The sequence below is a fragment of the Podarcis cretensis genome, assembly GCF_951804945.1.
Source record: "Podarcis cretensis genome assembly, chromosome: 6".
NCBI lineage: Eukaryota > Metazoa > Chordata > Lepidosauria > Squamata > Lacertidae > Podarcis > Podarcis cretensis.
In genome coordinates this window covers 48672505-48693712 of record NC_137175.1, presented here as the reverse complement: position 1 = coordinate 48693712, position 21208 = coordinate 48672505, and the positions used below count along the sequence as shown (strand labels likewise).

General features: G+C 40.6%; 1 protein-coding gene across 4 annotated transcripts in view; it reads right to left on the bottom strand.

Moving 5' to 3' along the window:
- Nucleotides 1-21208, bottom strand: part of FKBP5 (FKBP prolyl isomerase 5) — a 55342-nt gene that overhangs the window by 20731 nt on the left and 13403 nt on the right. For 2 of the 4 annotated variants that reach the window (XM_079980621.1, XM_079980622.1), the window contains exons 2-5: nt 15137-15263; nt 13678-13822; nt 10491-10633; nt 7554-7668 (exon numbers count right to left, since the gene is read on the bottom strand). In XM_079980621.1, coding sequence (XP_079836747.1) covers nt 7554-7668; nt 10491-10633; nt 13678-13822; nt 15137-15241 — 508 coding nt within the window. In that variant the 5' untranslated portion in view covers nt 15242-15263. Of the gene's footprint in view, nt 1-7553; nt 7669-10490; nt 10634-13651; nt 13823-15136; nt 15264-15589; nt 15649-21208 lie in introns of those variants that run through there. The other 2 variants (XM_079980623.1, XM_079980624.1) reach the window with 2 other exon arrangements.

Genomic DNA, 21208 nt, shown 5'->3' with positions numbered 1-21208 from the left:
TAAAAATGCTATACAAGGGCACCTGCATGGCACTGGCAGGCAGTGGCGGAGCTTCATGCTCCGGTACCACGGTGTGGAGAGCAGGCGGGGGCAGGGCTGGCACGTGTCCTGGGGGTGTGGGCCACCGCCCGCAGGGGCATGCCACGCCACCTGCAGGGGCATGGCACCCAGTGCGCGCGATGGGGGGGAGCCGCAATGGCACCCTACCAGGATCGCGCTGCCGGGGGCGGTGCGCTCCCCCCGCACTCCTCTTCCTCTGCCAGTGCTGGCAGGGAAAATTTCCTCTGTGACCCTGTGCAGCAATCCATTTGTAAATCTTTATACTTCCTGTTTGTGACTGTGCCAGATTGTGGTGCGAAGTCAAATAGTAAAATTACAGTAATACACCTGCACAATAGAAATATTACCTGGATTAACAAAGTTATGTGGACATTCTGACTGAACATCTGTTTGCATATATAAGTGCCTCAAAGAAAGAAAGAAAGAAAGAAAGAAAGAAAGAAAGAAAGAAAGAAAGAAAGAACAAGTGCTGTAAAAAACACTATGTTCCCATAAGGACTAACTGGAACAAGGACAAAGTAACACATAATGGTTAGTCTGCTTCCTGGTTTCTAAGCAGCTCTGCTGGATCCAGATATTGAGTTTTGACATGCTGAGTTGTAAATCTAAGATTGATTATTGCAAAGTGTGCAAATATTGTTATAGCTGTATCTGCTAGCCACATGCAATAAGAGCTACAAAGTTTTCTTTAAAGGAAAACTACTTGATACTTAGTGCTAGAACACAACAAGGTAAAATAACACATTCACTCTCAGATATTAAAAGAACTGACTTGAAAGATATGCAACAAACAGTTCTGTGGCACATCTTAAAGATGAACAAATTTATTGCAGCATAGGTGTTCGTAGCCCAGAGCCCACTTCATCAGGTGCATGAAATGTTCTCCTAAACCAGCAGAGGGGAATGAAATGGGGGGGGGGGACACCACAATGTGTCAGTTTGGGATAGTACTTCATGAAAGTTTATGCCACAAGACTCTTCATCTTCATCTTTAAGGTGCCACAAGACTCTTAGTCTGTTGCAGCAAATGAACACACACATCCCTCTTCATGTTCTGAAAATATATAATCAGAAACAGAGGGGGATCCCACTGGAATGCTATTCAACAGTTACTGCTGGCCTTGCACCCTGGTTTCTTAAGGTGAATGATTGGTTCACCATCATCCTGCTTCTCCCTCCTGCTCCTGCAACCCCACCAAAAAAGAAAATGAGAAAATCAATGAAACTGAATTTTCCTGAACATGTTTCCCTTTTCTCACAGGGCTGTTTCACTGGAATTCTGTTCAAATAAGTCATTTTCAAAATCATACTGAAGTCAAAGTTCTCTAAAAAGTCAGTGACACTTTTGCCTGTATATGGGCTGCAGAACAACACTTCCCTCCATAATTTTTGTCCAATAGTTATTGGTATAAGTTACGTACATATGGGTATGATCTCCTATGCTTACACATAAATATGTTAGTGCTTCAGAAGCTCAGCCCAGTTTTCATAATATCAGTTATAGAGATAGCAGCTTTCCTAAAGCCATTTAGTTAGTTTGTGACATAGGTAAAGTTTGAATGGAAGACTCACATCATTACCTAAGCTGCACTAGATACCAACTTTTATTCTTCCTAAAAGAGGAAATTGCTGATCTCAAAATATAATTACAGAAACCTGGAGAACTGAATGTAAGATTAGAAAAATGAGAAACAGAGATAACCTATCCCTAGATGCCATATAAGATGGCAGGTAAAGACATGGCTGAGTTAAAGAAGGTTTGCAGGCACCACCATGAGCTTATTGGTGGCATCTGTAAAGTCTCATGCATGGACCTATGAAAGCCCTGTGAATCAGCTGATGGTCAGGGTTCACATAGCTATGTGTTTCTGATAGCTAGAGATCTCTGAAGTTTCTCCAAAAAGCAAGGAACAACAAGGTTCATCCTTTCAACTGTACTTGGAATGGAATGCTCACTTTGTACTTGGTGCACTGAATAAGTCGGAGGGCAGGCAGCTGAGAGATCAGCACTGTTAGTGCCTCTTTCCAGAACATTCATAATAGGTGGAAAACCAGCCCTGTGAACAGCAGGCCAGTCTCTGAATTTAGAGCAATATTTCATTAAGTTGTAGATGGTTAGTCACAGGGCTACAGGAACTGTACTATCTACTCAGGTTTCTACTGGAGAGCAGCAAATCAAAGAACACAGGCTGTGAAGAAACAATTTCAATCCTGGCACACTTCCACCTCTTTGCCTAATGCTTCTAAACCTATGGCCTTCTCGCCCCTAAGCCAGCACTGTATGTTCAACCAAAAAATAAGTTTCTCGTGTAAATAATAATAAAAAGAAACCAGAACAACCCTCTCCCTTGACCACCATTTGCATAGAAAGCAAACATCAAGATTTCTAGATGTCTGCTGATCATCAAGCATGAACACCATGCAGAAACAAAAACATAACTAGATGCCAGAACTCAGCAGGGCATAATGCAACAGTATTGCAACCATCCATCATAAGCTTCATTCACATGAACAAAGACAAATCATATTAGGTATTTCTGAAGGGTGAACTTCACTTCAGTCCTAGTGACATGCACAGAAGTATATCCCTCACTTTCTCCCTATGTAGCAATCTCTTCAGTTCTGTCCTGCTTTCTACTGAAGAGACCTAGCTCTTGAAGCAATTACCTACGGTGAATGGCAATAGCTCTCTGGGGTTTCAGATAGGAGTCTTTCCCAGCCATAGAATCATAGAATTGTGGAGTTGGAAGGGATCCAAAGGGTCATCTAGTCCAACCCCCTGCAATTCAATGCAGCCCTACTCAGGCGCATGCAGAGGGTAGGGGGCAACTAGGTACACTTGCCCAAGACTTCAGAAGGCTAAGCTGCCTCAGACAAACTCTGCATGCACCTGTCCCTATCCTGGGGATGCCAACACTGAACCTTTCACATGTAAAACATGTGTTCTGTCACTGAGCCAAAATAATATACCGTAATAAACATATGATACATTATAGTATAATATAATATATAACTGATATATAATATTATATAATTATAAAATGCAAAACTGATTTATAAATACGAAACATTATAAAAGAGCATTTCTGGAGATTAAGGACTTCTTTTATGAGTATATTGCCCAGCAGTGTGTAAGTATGCTCCCTATGGTAAGTCGCTGCGGAGTGTTTGGAAGGATTCCAATTACACCAGCAACATGGGAGTCTTTGGCCTCCTCAAACTGATGCTCAGTTTAGATGGGTGATGTGATTGGGTGGAAAAGAGCCATGCAATCAACTCCTCCTAGGTTTCCCTTTGTTTTTCAACCAACACCGTCAAATCTGTGGCTGGGTTCAAAAGTAACAGCCAAATAAGCTCCTTCCAGAGTTTGTTAAACTACCATTACCCAGCTGATGATACAGGAAATCATTTCAGTTTAAGAAATGGAAGAAATCTTTGTGAAAGCTGGGTGCACAAGGGAAAGAGTAAGGAGGGAACACATGGCACACAGCTCATTTTTGCCCAAATAAATCATGATTTATTGCACTGAGATCAATGTGCCTGATCATGGTCTATGTCTCAATGGCTCTCAACCTGTCCTCAACTCCTCCCACCCCCATTATCCCTAACTGACACACTGTACTAATATTCTTTCTCTCAGTTGCTCTCAATCATACACTGCACAAAAAGCAGCAGCAAAAAAACTGAGTTCCTGTATTTGGGATTCATTCGGTGTGAACTTTGCTATCTCTATGTCCTCAGTTCTCGAAAGTCCTCACTAAGCCATTTTTGGAGGGTTTAGATTTGCAAACTTTTATACTTCTGCATACCCAGGAAACCCCCTAACTGTACAGAAACATGTCCCTTATTTTAGGGTGCTTTTCTTTTGCTTCCAAGTTGATAGGCACTTTGGACAACCCCCATTCACTATTAGAGGAAGTGATTTCATATGAATTGTATAAACATGATATCAGAAAAACTCCACAACTTGATTATCAAAGTTACTTAAGTGCTGCCTAAAGCAGATCATTTGGGTAGAATTACACTTGGATTACACAGTCAGAAACTCTAGCCAGACCAGGGAACATCACTTCAGCTGCTGAGCTAACTTATTGTTCTCTCAGTGCCTAGAGCAATTTTGTTTTGAAGAGCACAGAACACTGTGTTCTGAATGTGGCTGGCACATGAACTCTGTGCACTGACAGCAATTTGTACTCTGATTAAAACAGCAGAGGGGCTGTAACACAACTTGGAATGCAAATATTCAACTGCAGCCTGTGTTTTAGGAAGCAGAGATGTGAATTATGCCCCATCAGTCAAGCTAATAGCACTGTCTACAAAAATCCAGCTCAAAGACTTCAGTTCTGCTCCATGCATTCTATTCTATTCTCCCATTCTAATTATAGCAGTAATATAATTGCCAGGAATCTTTGTATCAGCTCCCAAGTTAATATTGGGTTTTACTAAAACTGAGCAGAAACACGATCAGTTAAAGCACAGTTGCCGAGGTTTTACCACCTGCTTGGCTTCTAAATGCAATCATAACTACTCTTCTGGTTTTCTGCCAACCTGCTCTATTCAAGTCAAATTATCAGCACATTTCCACTTCACAGTAGCTGACAATGAGTCTGAAATGCGGCTCTCAATCCAGAGGCATTTATCTACTAGAACAAGAAACAGAGGTAGCAAACATAAATTTAGTTTCTTCAAAACATCCCATCTCTACTTCTGCTTTACTGACAATATGGGGACCAACTGGGGGCAGGAAGGTGGGCACTTGGTATCACTGTCCCTTAACGTGCCCAATTTCCCCTGGGTTACACTTCATGTATTCTGAAGACTGCTGCAGATGGCTTTATTTCCATGATTCTCACAAAGCAGCTGTTCAATGGGAATAAATTTAATCATTAAATTAATATCTCTGCTTTAGTTTAAGAGTCATGTTATTTTCGTGAACCACACAACTAAATCTATGATACTGAAAACACTTCTGAATTAATAAACTAATCAGGAAAAGAACAAATTGCTAATAAATTTACAATTCAGTTCTGAACATGACTACTCAGAATTCTCATTGGGAGTTGAAATCCTAATTGAAAAGCCTTTTGCTGTAGGCATACTTTATTGCAAGGAAGTCTAATCTAACTCAGTGGGACTTGAGTACGCACACGTCGGATCATACTACAAAAACTTTTCTTATTCCGTGTCAACAAGCAAGTATTACTTAGGCAGATAAATTACTCGTTGCATAATAAACTGTAAAACGTACTTCATTAGTATACAAATAGCAACCTTAAAAAAGGTGTCTGCAGCTTACCAATGAAGTTTCGTTGGTTTGTTTTTCTCATGTGGGAGTTGTGGTCTGGCACGAATGTTCCAACCAAGAGGAAGGGAGGGAGAGCCCTTGGGAACTTCCAGCTTGCTAGAAAGAAGCTTCTTGGAAGACTCCACTAAACTACCCTACTGTTCCTGCAACAACCCCTTTGGACATGTTTTTAACTTGAAATAAACCACAGACTTCAACAGCTATTTCCTGTAAACCTCAATCATCCGGGATTTAGCCAAGTGGGGAGGGAGGAAGAATAGGTAGCCTTATTCCCAAAGGATAGAAAAGATTCAGAGGCAACATAAAACTGACAATATGCTACCTGGTTTTAGATACCTATCACAAATGTGCCTGCCACTACATGCCTTACATAATGAGTTCAGAAGAAAAACCTATGTGAGATTGCAATCATAATCATATACAAAGCATGGTTTTGAGATTGATAAAGGATGCTGTATGGTGTGTCCCAAAGCACTATCATTACAATTATGCATCCAGAACAGCAAGCTGTCTTATTCCAGGTAAGATAGCTGGTCTATATAGTTCTGTGCTGCTGACAATGATTGATAGCCGCTCTCCAAGGTTTCAGGAAGGACCTTTCCTAGCCCTACCTGCAGATACCAGGGACTGAACCTGAGGCCTTCTGCTTGCCTAGCATGTGCCCTACTACTGAACTTCAAGATCTGAACACTGTAAATAAGGACACTAAAGCCTGGATTATCCATTTTTACACCTTCCAGCTTTCTTCTGTTTATCAGTTAGAAATCCTGCAGCCAAAAATTTACAGCTGTAGAATTTAAGGATGGTTTGCAGTCATTTCCACAGGGGTCCTTATGACAGAAAAAGGATTACTATGACTCAGAACTCAGGTGACCTACCAGCAAATCCTTCCCTCAGCAGCTAACTGCCCTCGCTTTATAATATTTTCCATTAAGCCATGAGTGGGGAACCTGTGGCTCTTCGGATGTTGTTGGACTCCATTACTCCCAGCTAGCATGGCCAGTCATTAGGGATGACAAGATCCGTAGTTCAGCGACATTTGATGGGCCACAGGTTCCCTACCCCTGGGCTACACCCTCAGAACCCAGTAGTCCTGGTGCTTATTCAGTTGGATTTACCAAGAAAAAAGAATCAGTGTTTTCTAAACTGAAAGCAGGAACTGGATAGCAGAAGAGGAAAGGTCTTTGTTACAGATTCTAAAACAAAAACACAACTGTTTTTCAAAGCCTATTGAGTGTTAATACTCAGCTTTTCAAACAAGAACCGTTCTCAAACAACAACACCCCCATTGCTTTTGTAAACTGAGAGAAAAATGAAGCTTCATGTGGAACATATATTTGGTAGATTAGATGTTCATCAAAGCCTGCAAGAATACGGGGTGTGCAAAACTATGGAGTTAATCAAATTGTCTGAAGCTGCCAGTTCCCCGGCAGATGAAAGTAACTGAAAGTGCTTAAAGTTCTAGATGGGTCTTTGTTAAATAGGTCAGAGCCTTAAAAGAAACATTACGTGGTCATCAGCAAGCAGGTGCACATTCTGATCTGTACTGAATTTCAGCTGTGACATGAACAGAAGAAACATGGAATTCTGAAGAATCAGCGGATGAACCCCATGAAGTAAGTGGCTACTTCAAGCTGATAACAAAGCTGAGAAAGATGAAAAGGGTCAGGTTTCAAGAATGTACCTGGCGGAGGGTAAAAAAGGAATAGGCAAAATTGAGAAGAAGATATTAGAAAATAGGGTGACATGGGGAAATGTAGCTGTACGAATCTGGGCACATGAGATCAGGAGTAAAAACTAATGGTTGAAAGGTGGCTCAGCACAGTGGCTAAGCAACTGAGCAGTGGTTTGATTCATTAGGCCTCCTTTGACAAGCTACTCTCTCTCAGCCTCAGCTCATCTGCAGTATAGTGGAATAATAATACTGATTTTCTTTACAGGGTTGTTGTAAACATTACACTTGAATCCTCTAAACAAAGCTAAGTATTATTATTATTACTATTATTATTATTAGGTTGGAAGGACAGGTTTTGGAGCTGATGTTTGCCAGGGCAGTTGGTTCACATATTTCTGTCTCTATGAATAAGAGCTGGTAATGAACAGAGATAGCAAAGTACCCCTAGATTTCAAATGCTCCAAACAACTGACATGAACATCCTTGCAGTCCTGCATGCAAACCAACACTCACTTTGTACAGCGGCTCCTTCGTTAGGATTGGAGTATCCTTCACCTTTCTGTTTGATTCTGCGGATGATGCCTCCATTCTCAAATAAATCCTCTCCCTTGAAATCTAGCAGCTCAATCTGAAAATAATGGTAACAACAATAAGACCAAACTTCAAATGTGTGATAATCCACAAGTGTTGGAACACACACAAACACTGGATCTATGGGCTAACTCACATGGGCCATCCTTCTAGTCAGCTGCTTCCACTACCACCCTACACATGACAAAAGGGCTATATGAATTATTCATTCCATTCGTAGCATCTGCTCCCATATTTCTCATGGATAGCCATCTCCTTATCACACAGATTTACCATAAGCAACAAAAAAGCATCAACTGCAAGCAGAGTTCTCATGTGAATCCAGCCCTGCACTACGGCTCTTAGAACCAATGAGTGGGGATCAAAATATGCCCAATCTACAAAGAGTTTGACAAAACCATGAGAAAGAGAAGCAAGCTAGTGAAGTCCCACAATATAGCAAATGCTACCTTATCTGCATAAGGCCTCACTAGAAAAAGTCATAAATTGTAGAAATCTGGAAACAACTTTTCCCCAGATTTAGGGTACAATCTGTCTACTACACTGCATTCTATAAAGAATTATAAGACACAGTTTTGATGTTTTGTTTGCATATACAGTGGGACCTCGGGTTGCGAACATGATCTGTATGGGAGGCACATTCGCAACCGTGTCTGCGCATGCGTGTGACGTGATTCGGCACTTCTGCGCATGTGCAAAGCGCAATTTAGTGCTTCTGCACATGTGCAAGCGCCGAAACCCAGAAGTAACCCGTTCCAGTACTTCTGGGTTTGGCGCATCCGTAACCCAAAAACGCGCAACCTGCAGCATTCTCAACCCGAGGTATGGCTGTATTCCAATGACTCTGAGGTGACTAAGAGCTTGCAGGCACAGCAGGCATATGAGCAAATCACTGTGCCGCTCCCCTGGAGGGTTGCTAGGTGCTCAAATATCCAGGGCACAAACCAAGAGGGTACCAATTGGCAAAAATGTTGCATATGTTCATTTATATGGATATATATGTTAATTTGGAAATAATTATTGGAAGGCAAATGCTGTGGAGGAGTGGGGGCAAGGACTCCTGCTGTGGGCAAGCTGAACTCCCATATGTCTGCTTTCTGTCTTTGCTACTATGCAACTTTCTGGCTTCAAAATACAGAGAAATGGAAACGGTTTTTGGAAACAGTTGTGTGGGGTTCACTTTTTTCAGGAATCTTTACCACATGTATTTGAAAAGTAATTACAGTGGTACCTCAGGTTACAGATACTTCAGGTTATAGACAATTCAGGTTACAGACTCCGCTAACCCTCGGGTTAAGAACTTTGCTTCAGGATGAGAACAGAAATCGTGCTCCGGCGGCGCAGTGGCAGCGGGAGGCCCCATTAGCTAAAGTGGTACCTCAGGTTAAGAACAGTTTCAGGTTAAGAACGGACCTCCAGAATGAATTAAGTTCTTAACCTGAGGTACCACTGTATTATTATTAGTATTCTGGAAAGAAAGAAGGAGCTGGGAAAAGCAGTGAAGGATGGTTCCTTCTTGGAAACTAAGTTCCTATGAGGTGGAGAACAGTGGCAAGCCAGCACTGGCTAAAAAGTAAAAAGTACTCAGTGCTTACCCAGTCTTTGTCATTACCGCATATGTTAAGAACAGAGAGTCAGGCTGACCCAGAATGTCTACCTCTGTTCACCTTCTGCCACAGCCTGCAGAGCCTTAATGTGCCCCTACTGCACAATGCTAATGAATTTATTCATGAATCACAGCTCCTCCCATTCCAGCATGATGTCCACAAAATTTTAAAGAGTTACAAAATTGGATAACAAATACTCTCCCCCAAATCTGCATTTTCTACCCCAAGCTGATTTTCCAACATTTGAAGCTTATGCCTACTCACTCTCCAAACTGCATATCCCATTATAAAACAGTGACAGCATAGGATTTTCTCCAGTCAGCAAGGATCTCCCCGCTGTTACATTTGAACAGCAAGCATTACCACAGTAAGAGTAGGGTAGTTAGAGGGTAGAAGAGTGAAAATGCTTGCATTGTGCCTTAAAATGTTTGCACAAGCCCTAAGCTTTGGGGCTAGCTATATATCACACAAAAAAGTTAATAGGGCCACAATATTAACTTCAAAAATATACACACACCATTTTGGGACAGGAGGGGATGATTCTGAGTAGGCAAAAAGGGAACACAATTCTTGTCCCCCAAATCATAGCTTAAAATTCTCTCCTAAACAGCTTTCTCCCCATGGGGTCCAAAATGTCTGGGCTCAAGTAGAGAAACAGCAAGCACCAAAATAATTAAGCACCCTTCCCTTTTGTTTTACGAATCAATGGTGTCCCTTGGAAGCTGTTTTTCTTTGAAAGAACAAATACAGGTAGGTTGGTTGATATTGGGGTTCAACATGTTTCCACATAATGTGTGCTATAGCCCCTCTGTCTGCATCCTTGCCAACTCTTCCAATTCTGGTGGGCAGGAATAGGGAGGCAGAGAGATTACTGGGAAAGAGGTGAAGAGTTGCCTGAATTTAGTTTCACCTTCAATGGACTGATGATTAGCGTTATCAGAATTAACAGTGGCACCCCACTTTATTTAGATCCAAAAACAGTATACGTATTTTTCCTGGGCTATCAATCAAAGTGGTCCCCAACTGCATTTTAGCCTTTACCAGAAGATTCCCATGACAATATCCTATCTAGTTAACTCAGGGCCTCTCCCAACACCATGGAGTTTAGTGGATGGATTCATGGTCATTGCTAGTTTGCTTCACTTCTGCCTATAAAACATTGTGCTGCACATCTGCTATTACTGGCAAATTACACTCACTAGGTAACAATGTACTTAGTCAAAATAAAATAAGCAAATAAAGATACACTTACCTCAAAGAAGAGTGTTGCATTTGAGGGGATCTTTGGGACACTGCCAGCAGAACCATATGCATATTCTGGTTTACACAACAAGTGGCAGATCTCCCCCCTTTTCATAGTGGCAACCCCAATATCCCATGCCTTAATGACCTGGCCTAATAACAAGAAATTTCAATTAAAAAGTTTCAGTTAGTAAGCTTACCAAAGCAAGACACAGACACATTTTTTAAAAAAACATTTACAATTTGTGATCATTTAGACATGTACAGTGTAGTAGTCAAATAACCGAACTGTTATGCAAAATCCATGATACTAAACTGTGTGTCTCTATTGCTTCTGCATCAGATAATTGCTCGAGTAAGTTGAAGATTATTTTTGTTTACGTACACTGTTATCTGAAAACAAACCAGAATATCACACAAGGAATGTTAAACCATCATTTAGCACTAGCAGCCTTCACTTGTCACTTTTAACCTTGGTTATGATTTATTGGTTATTTATTTATTTATTGGTTATTGGTTATTTATTTATTTATTGGTTATTGGTTATTTATTTATGGGTTATTTATTTTGGTGATTTATTGGTTATTTATTTATTGGTTATGATTGGTTATGACGCAGGTGGCGCTGTGGGTTAAAGCCTCAGCGCCTAGGGCTTGCCGATCGAAAGGTCGGCGGTTCGAATCCCTGCGGCGGGGTGCGCTCCCGCTGCTCGGTCCCAGCGCCTGCCAACCTAGCAGTTCGAAAGCACCTCCGGGTGCAAGTAGATAAATAGGGACCGCTTACCAGCGGGAAGGTAAACGGCGTTTCCGTGTGCGGCTCTGGCTCTGGCTCTGGCCAGAGCAGCGATGTCACGCTGGCCACGTGACCCGGAAGTGTCTCCGGACAGCGCTGGCCCCTGGCCTCTTAAGTGAGATGGGCGCACAACCCCAGAGTCTGTCAAGACTGGCCCGTACGGGCAGGGGTACCTTTACCTTTACCTATGATTTAAAGGTGAGCACACATCATGCTGATCCCCAGTGCAAAAACTGACTGCTTTGCACCTCTCTGCTCCTGCCATGGCTGCTGAGTGCTTAGCATTATGTCTGAACCCAGGTTCAAGGTTTGTTCAGAGAGAGAGAGAGAGAGAGAGAGAGAGAGAGAGAGATTATCAAGCTTGGGTTCAGTTTAGCCCTTGGCATTACAGCAGGACTGGTGAAGGAGTGAAATAGCTGTGATTTTCACACTGTGCAGTAGCAGGCTGCATGTTCACTTTTAAACCACATTTAAAGTTTATGATTGAAAGCATGTGTGGAGAAGATTTTTCAGCTCATGGGCTGTGGTGCCATCTAGGCAACTTTCCAGGGTGCACATGGGAGTGGTAGGTGGGGCCAGAGGCAAAAGTGGGCAAGACCAAAGCAAATGAGAATTTTACCTTTGCAAGGTAAGCTGGTTTCTACACACACTTACACACCTCTCTACCTTCCAATCAGGCAAGCAAGAAGCATGATCAGATTTCAAGGACACTTTCAAGGAGAGTATAAAGTAGGGTCTGGGGTGGGTTGTGACCTGGGCAGAGTCCAGAGAGGGCTGGAAGGCTATATATGGCTCCCAGGCCTCAATGTTTCCCATCTCTGGCCAAGGCACCTATCATTTAAGAACTAGAGCAAGGCTGGGGACAAAAGAAAAATCAACGTATCCCAACAGAAAGCAATTAACATGGAGCACATGTTAATTCCAAACATGGCTATATGAACAAATATCATAAGAACAGCTTGCTGGGTCTATGGAGCTGTAGCTATTAATTTTTGGTAATCCATTTATTCTAAAGAACTCCAAAAGCATAACAAAACTTATAAAAGCAAAAGCAAAGAGGCAAGTAAAGCAAACCAATACTTTTTGGAAACCATTAAATGCTTGCCAGAAAGCAATGATCTCACTTCTGATGAAAGATTCTCAGCTTCAATATTTCATATACCAGTTAGGCAAGGATTCTACAAAGCTGGGCATAATTATAGAAAATGTCTCTCAGTGGAACACACTGCAGCTGAGGAGTAGAGCACACTCTCAGGGGGCAACTCCATCCGTAATATATATATTTTTTTGCATTTCTTCCAGTTTACAGTAACTGCCAATTAATATGCTCATTCTTGTTTGAATTCAGGTATAGAAGACAAACTTGGGAGTATAAAACCATTAAATAATAATCATAAGACTCTAAAGGGTTTGTGAATTATTAGTGATACTTCATGAAAACATTTGCCCTAATAAATCTCTTTCCTGCATTGCAGGGAGTTAGACTAGATGACCCTTGGGGTACCACCCAACTCTACAATTCTGTGATTCTATGTTAGTTTTTAAGATGCCAAAATCCTTAACATGCTGTTGATGCTACAGACTAACAATGACTGTGTGCTGATTAACACATACTTTGTTTTACTACACTCTGACAAATCAAAGGAAATAGAAAGATGTCAACACTCTCAATGCGACTGTGTCCAGAGAACAGTAAAGGGAAACAAAAAGTGAACATTCTGTTAATGATCAAAAAGGATTGTCCTAGAGCAGTGGTCTGCAGATCCTAGGGTGTCCATGTAACCCACCCAGGAGGTCCGTGGCACCATTCACATAAAAAAAACTACCATAGAGATACATTATCAATTTTTTCAGAAGTAAGGGGGTCCATAGTTTGGCTTTTGAAAAACAGGGGCCCACTTAGCTAATTGGGAACCACTGCTCTAGAGCCCTAGAGTTATAATTTAATGAGTAGTAACTACACTCTTTTAATCTATTATTTTCTTTCTGCCACTAAACAAATTCCTAGTTATTTGGATTAACTATAGTAGGACTGATGAGTACATTTAGAGATGCCCTTTCTGGTAGCAGGTGCCAAAGAAGACTGTTGCCTGAGACTTAGGAGAGGTGCTGCCAATGACCTCTTCATATGAAGAATGAAGGCAGCTTCATATGATCACACGGGTTTCTGCCATTGAGATGGCAGGCTGAAAAACGAGATTCTTTTCCTTTGTTGCTCTGTGATTAGGTTTGAAAAGTAATAGCAAAACAAGACATCTTCCAATACTCAGCTCTTTCCCTGCTTGCTCTCAGTCACACAGTCTTTCTGAAAACAGGATTATAAACCAACTGTAATTTAATTGGCAAGAACCCATTTTATATCCCTAAGGCTCTCTTTACCTTTCTCCACCTTTTCCATTCTTTACCTTTGCCCAGGCTGAAGATAAATGGCTCATTCCTGTCACGGCTGGAATCAAACTTTTTCCCATTGGCCAGCTTTCCTTTGTAGTGGACATAAACCTTATCTCCAATCATGGGAGACTCATCCTTATTCCCTGGCCTCTTCACAATCTAGAATGAAGATATGAAAAAAGAAATTAATATCAGAAATAAGAGCTCATGTGCATCAGCTAACCTATTCCAGAGAGTCTTTCGTGTTAGTTCAGTACACTGATTTGTAAATTTGCGCTCTACATCCATATGCGGGGAATGAGGGATATCTGAAAATCTATCACTAGATTGCAAATGAGGAATTGTATATGGAATGCTTCCTAGAAATTATTCTACTTTCAATCCATTCACAGTTGTATTTGACGAACCTCAATCTATTGGTTTTCATTGTTTTCTAACCCAGAAATACAGGGTTGATTCATACAACCAAAAGCTGTTATTATATGTTGGTCAATCAGCCATATGAGAGCCAATAAAGATAAACAAAATCGCAGTAGACAGTGGCACACATTACAGAAGGCCACACAAAGTAGATCTAGAAGAGTTTCATTATATGCCCAAATCTCTGTTCATCATATGATGATGCCTAGTCTACCACATATAGCAGAATGAGGTAAAGAGCTTTACCCACTCCAGGCTAGGTAAGGTAGGTTGTGATTTCTTAAGGACAAGCCTTTTAGTTGTAACATTTAATATGTCCAATCATCTAGCTCCTCCTCATCCTTTTACATTTACCATTCAGGTGCCAATCTAGACCTCCAAGGGCTGCCCCCAAACTTAATTTTCCAGGAAACCCAGTCTGAGTATCTTAAGATTTTCAACCGGTTTTTGATAGCCAAGAATAAGGTAAAATAGAGATGGAGTTTTAAAACTGGCAGAACCTGACAAATATTATTAACTAATTGTTACAGTGGTGGGGAGGGATACATCAGTGGCACTTCATAAGACTATTTCCTAATTGCCCAAGGCAATTGCCCAAGGCAAAAGAGGGATGGGTGTTGGTCCTCATCTGTATTCCTTCTCCTTGACTCCAGGTTTCTTTTGACTTTGAGGTAAGCTTTGGAAGTCCTTTATGATCTGGTCTTTCAAATCTACTGTTCCTTACATAAGGTTTTCAAAAACATTTTTAACATATTGTGATTTTCTTTCCCCCTCTGTTCACAAGCCTTTGGAATGGGTCAAGTGACGAATAAAATAAAATGAAATGAAGGTGAGGTAATTGCAAAATAAATGTAAAGCACTTATTATTTGCTCCAATTACACCATTCAATGGATTTATCACACACTGAGAATTTTTGTTTTATTGTATTATGTTAAGCGGATATTTTCACAGCAGAATAAGAATCTCTGCCTTGCTATAATGGGAACAGTAAGATACTGGTGTTTGTCCAGGAGCTAGAAAGGAACATTTAATTAGCTTCTTCAAAGCCTCACCTTCAGAACTCCTTTGTCTTTGTTTGGTGTGATATCCTCGCCTTGTTCAACAAGAGTTGCTTTCTGGACATCTCCTTCCTTCTTTGTAGCCTCATCAGTTGTCATGGTCTCATTTCACAGACACAACCTTTAGAAACACACACAGATACAAACAACGAAGAATGATAACCTGTCCTACTTGGGTTCAAAAAACCCTTAAAGTCTGGTATTTATTATGTCAGCATTGTAAATAATAAAAGCTGAGCCAGTATGAATAGAGTAATACAACTTAACTCCTTATTGGAATCCCTGGACATTCTAACAGAATAATTCAGAGGCAAATACTCATGAAGTAGGAGATTATAACACACATGAATCAATCAAATTCATTAATCTGTGTTTTAGATATTCTCCATTGTACATGGAATATGTGAGAAGAAGTTGGCCCAGTTATGCTCTCTCAGCCTAACCTACCTCACAGGGTTGCTGTGATGACAAAATGGGAGTGAACCATGTATGCTACCTTGAGCTCCTTGAAGGAAAGGCAGGATATAAAACGTAATAAAAACAATAAGTAGGCCTAGTCTTCTTATTAGTCAACCACATACTCTGTCACTATACCAAATGACTTTTCAATGTATTGTCAAATACCACTTAATATTTCTTAAGAGAGTCTGAGCAATCCAAATTCCTAACCAAGAACAACAAGGTGGTAGCTCTAACCCCATACTGCCCACGCCTGCCAGCACAAAAGGTGATGGTGGGTTTTCACCTGACTGATACAGCTGAGTAGCCAAAGGATTGGGTCCCTTGGGGAATCCCATGGATTGAAAGCTTCCAGCACTCCATGCCTGCCATAACATGCCCCATTTTGAGGCTGTTAGATACTACTGGTGGTGCAACCATGGACAATACCTTCGTATCTGCTGTGGCAGAGCATCCCCAACAGTGATTTTCTCTACCAGTCTCAGGCCTACACACATTAACCCCTTCAGCCATCAACATCAGAGGTTTAGTATTATACCTCAAGACTAGCTCTTCTCAATAAGAAAACTAAACCTTATGCTCTGAACTACTCATTGTTTAATGGTAACAGCACAGTTTGTACCAAAATGGCCAACCAACTGGAATTACACCAAACCAGACTGTTTCCATTCTTCTCCACCCTACCACCACCAAACTTCAGGATGCAAACTTAAAATACAGTATTTGCATTCTTCAACAGACATGTGTGGTTAAGAGTGTATATGTCTCTGGACACTCTCAACTGGACACAGCTCCTACAAGGAAGGCAGGCAGAAGGTAGATCAGAATCTACTAGTAGATGTATGGATGATCTGTGGTAGATCAGAACAGTTCGTGACTCCCAGTATAATAAGAATAGTAAGCAAAAAAACCACCTAGTCTGCCATAGCCTAAAATCAACGGCTTTTCTCTCAGCCTCCATGTTCCTCATCTGTGGAACAGAAGTGTTAATTGGTTGGCTTTGATCAGGTTTTCTGCAGCCCTGCTGCCTAGTTTTGGAGTGCTGTTAGAATCCCTAATCTATAGCCAGTCCAGACATAGATTTGGACATCCATAAACCAAGCTAGTGGGAAGGTGATGAAGCAGGTTTAGGAGCTGAATAGATATAACAAACTAACCTACTGTAGATACCTCATTAGATATAACAAAAGATTTAGTAAGCTTAGGGACACAACTTTATAAAGAATGTAGGACACAACCTTAAGTTTTAAAAATCTGTTTCCTAGCAAAGTAATCAGGAAATGCATGACACAGAATTAGGAAGCAGTATTTTACACAGAACAGACATTCAAGTAATTATGACTGTGAAACTTTCCTTTGAAAATATAGCCAGAAGGAAAATTCATCAGTTCAAAAGGCATTACATACAACCCGAAAGAAAAGGCATTCTGAAAGAATGGACAGCACATAGAACTATATTTATTATAAAGTGTCCTTTAGCTCTGTCATATATGTTTCTGAGCAACAGTTAACACAAGCTTGAAAGAGTACAGATTTTTTTATTTTTAAAAAAATCTATACTCCCTCTATCTAGACTGAGGCTCATTACAATCCACTGTACTTTACCAGTGAATGTTTGACAGCAAGGTGATGTGTTAAAGCTTTATTTAATTGTGACTCTTTTCAAGATATTTCCTGACATTCTGAATAACACATGAACTATAAGATAGTTTTTTAGAAGAAGCTAGTTGTTGTTTTTTTAATGCTGATCATAAGCCACCTCAAAATGTAAAAAGTGCAATGCTATAACGTACTTAAACAATAAACTTAAGTGTGTGCACATGCGTGTACACACACATATATTTGGGAACTGCAACCACAAATGTTTTTAACTGATTTCACAATTTAAAATGTTAAAAATTTAAGGCCAGAAACTCAATATTAGGATCTTTGAATGCCTTGGATTGATGTTTGGAGCTGTTTTAGTGTGTTTCTAATTTTGAAGTGGTTCCAGGAAGAACACAATGTGCCTTCTTTGGTAGTGAGTCAGGTATCAAAATAACTGACTAATGTGGTAATAGAGTAATAAAGATTTTTCTTTTCAGAACACCACAGCTGAGCTTGCAGGAAAAAATAATGGCAGCCATGAAGAGCACAATATTACTTAATGCTATTTTTGTTCCAGTGAGATAAGCTTAAGGTGTGTATTTTGTAATAGCAAGCATCTTTGTTAGAGCCAGGATTATGCTCTCCAAATAGGTAAATCTCAGGATGTCAATAGATTAAACCCCATTTGGTTCCCCTGCAGTATAAATCCAGAGGCAGCATGAATCCAGAGTGCCTTGTGCAAAAATACAAATACAAAAATAAAATATGGTTTTATGGAAACATGTGTATCTGAGCAATAGTAGTTATGATGACAGCCTCACATATGAGATTTTCTTGCACAGATATAATTTTCATGCATGTCAAAATGTGTACACAGTGCCAAGTGTTAAAGTTAATGAATGAGTTTATTTGCTACAAATTCATACATCAGGAAGTTAGGAATTCCCAAGTTGTCTTAATGAAAGGAGTCTTGATTAATTCTTCATTGCAAATGGTAGAAAGGGTACAGCAGGTTAGCAGATGGTGCAGTATGAAAATAAAAAACTTGCATGTCCCTATATTATCGCTATACTCAGCTAAGCTCTCAGATGGGGAGAAAGTTCTGTAATCGGACTATAACCACCAAGAATACTTTGCATCTCATGGCTACCCATCATGGTTCTTAGATACCAGGGGCAGGGTGGTAGGTGTATTTTGAAAGTGTTGTTGTTGTTGTTGTTGTTGTTGTTTAGTCGTGTCCGACTCTTCGTGACTCCATGGACCAGAGCACACCAGGCACTCGTGTCTTCCACTGCCTCCTGCAGTTTGGTCAAATTCATGCTTGTAGTTTCGAGAACACTGTCCAACCATCTCGTCCTCCTTGTGCCCTCCATCTTTCCCAGCATCAGGGTCTTTTCCAGGGAGTCTTCTCTTCTCATGAGGTGACCAAAGTATTGGAGCCTCAGCTTCAGAATCTGTCCTTCCAGTGAGCACTCAGGGCTGATTTCCTTCAGAATGGATAGGTTTGATCTTCTTGCAGTCCATGGGACTCTCAAGAGTCTCCTCCAGCACCATAATTCAAAAGCATCAATTCTTTGGTGATCAGCCTTCTTTATGGTCCAGCTCTCACTTCCGTACATCACTACTGGGAAAACCATAGCTTTAACTATACGGACCTTTGTTGGCAAGGTGATGTCTCTGCTTTTTAAGATACAATATATTATTTGGCAAGGTTTACAACAGGGCTGGAAAAACTATTTTCTGGTGAGGGTCTTGGAACCAGAACCAAGGGTGGGTGAGCCGACTTCTTTTCTCATTCTTAATGCCATTCTTCTCTCTTTATCTGCCACCACTTTCTCCTATTTTTTCTCTTCCTCATCACCTGTTTGATATTAGGTCCTAAGCATGTTTGGATTATTGGTGCTGAATATCAAAGTAAATTATAGAATAATGTAGAAAATATTCTAAGTCTGTGACTTCCTGTTGCATATATAACATTCTTAGGTGGATTTCTTTTTCTAGAAAAAGAAAAGGCTCAATAATTTGTATGACTGACTTGCAAAAATCTGTTTAGTCATGAATGCATATTTTCTGAATTGTAAGAACATTAGCACAGATGGGTGCTTTGTTTTGCTACAGTATACTGATTACCAGCCATCTCAATCTGGAGAGAGGAAACTGTTAAATGAGAGCCAATATTTTCAGTTACTTGTGCTAATGTGATGGCTGTATTTGTGAAACAACAGATATGCAAGAAGAAAAATGACAGAATTCTCCTCTTTAGCACTTTCTAAATGCATTTTTCTTTAGCTGGATTAAAAATGAGAACTCTAAAAGGTACAGAATTCTTTCTGGGTCAATAACATATGATGCTTTGGCATTTGTGTGTCCTGGTTAATAATCAGACATGGTAGGTGTTCACACTCTCTCAAATACTACCTTCTCAAGTAGGGCAGCTTTTGATTTTTCCAAAGTTCCTTAGTGCACCTCAGTTAAGCAAGTATATTATTTCATTTTCAGTTAATACTGTTTGTCTATAACTACACTTTAAATGTGGACTAGCCTCCAGATGTTGGGTCACAGACTTTATAGAGGTTTTCAAAATTGATTTAAAGAATATACAGGCATATTAAGTTTAGGGATCATCTGTAAAAAAGTGGGAGAACAAAACAAATGAGCAATCAGCCCCCTTCTATAGTTCTATAAATGAGTTATGTAGCTGCATGAAGCTAATTTTTACAGCTTATAACCAACAGGAAACAATTTTCTCAACAAATTGATGAGGTAGGGAGAACAACAGGCCAAAAGCCATTAGCAGAATCTGGATGTTAGGGATATGACAGATTGTCTTGAAATAAAACTTGGGTCTCGCCAATCAATCATTTTCATTATTAGAGGTTTTCATATGCTTCTATAAAGGACCATTCACCCACTGGAAAAGTAAATTGGGGGTTGCTCCTCCCTTTTTGTATACACTCTTACAAGTGGGACAGTTTCTGCTGTAAGGAGGATGCCACAATATTCTTCCACTCTTCCCTGCAACTATCACACAACCAGAATCCACAAACACCACAGTTAGCAGGTACTACACTATAACACTATAACTATAACATCAGCCTCCTGCTTTCTGCATAAACTCTAGATAGTGATGGCTAACCCATGGACCTCAATATGTTGTTACACTATAGCTACCATCATCCACGTCATGAGAAAAACAGCTGGTGGAGGGCAGTTTCAGGGGGAACCTCCACTCTTAATATATGATCTATTACCGTATTTTTTGCTCTATAAGACTCACTTTTTCCCTCCTAAAAAGTAAGGGGAAATGTGTGTGTGTCTTATGGAGCGAATGCAGGCCACACAGCTATCCCAGAAGCCAGAACAGCAAGAGGGATTGCTGCTTTCACTGTGCAGCGATCCCTCTTGCTGTTCTGGCTTCTGAGATTCAGAATATTTTTTTCTTGTTTTCCTCCTCCAAAAACTAGGTGCGTCTTGTGGTCTGGTGCATCTTATAGAGCGAAAAATATGGTACCGTATATATTTTGGGAAATGGATTGTCTGTCTGTCTATAGATTGTCAGCTCTCAAGATATTGTCATCAAATTTGGCATGAAAATTCTCAAGGTGGGATGGCAGTTTTCATTGATGTTGGGACACTGGCCGCCATTTTGAATCAAGATAGAGGACCAAAATATGACATTGGTATGACTTTGCCTGTTTTTTGCTTCAGATCAGCCATATCTTGAGACATTATTGCCAAACTTGGTACAAGGGTCCCAGAGGTGGGGGCAGCACATTCTGGCACTACTGGGACACTGGGTACCCCTTTGAATCAAGATGGTGGACTAAGACATCATTATGGTGTGACTTCACCTATTTTTTGGCAGATATCACCAAACTCAGGAGGGTTCACAAGACTGGGTTCTTCATTGACCATTGGGTACCGGGTGCCATTTTGAAATCAGATGGTGAACCAAGACATGACTTTGGTGACTGGCTTACACAATTCTGAAGGCATGACTAAGTGTGTATAAAGAATACA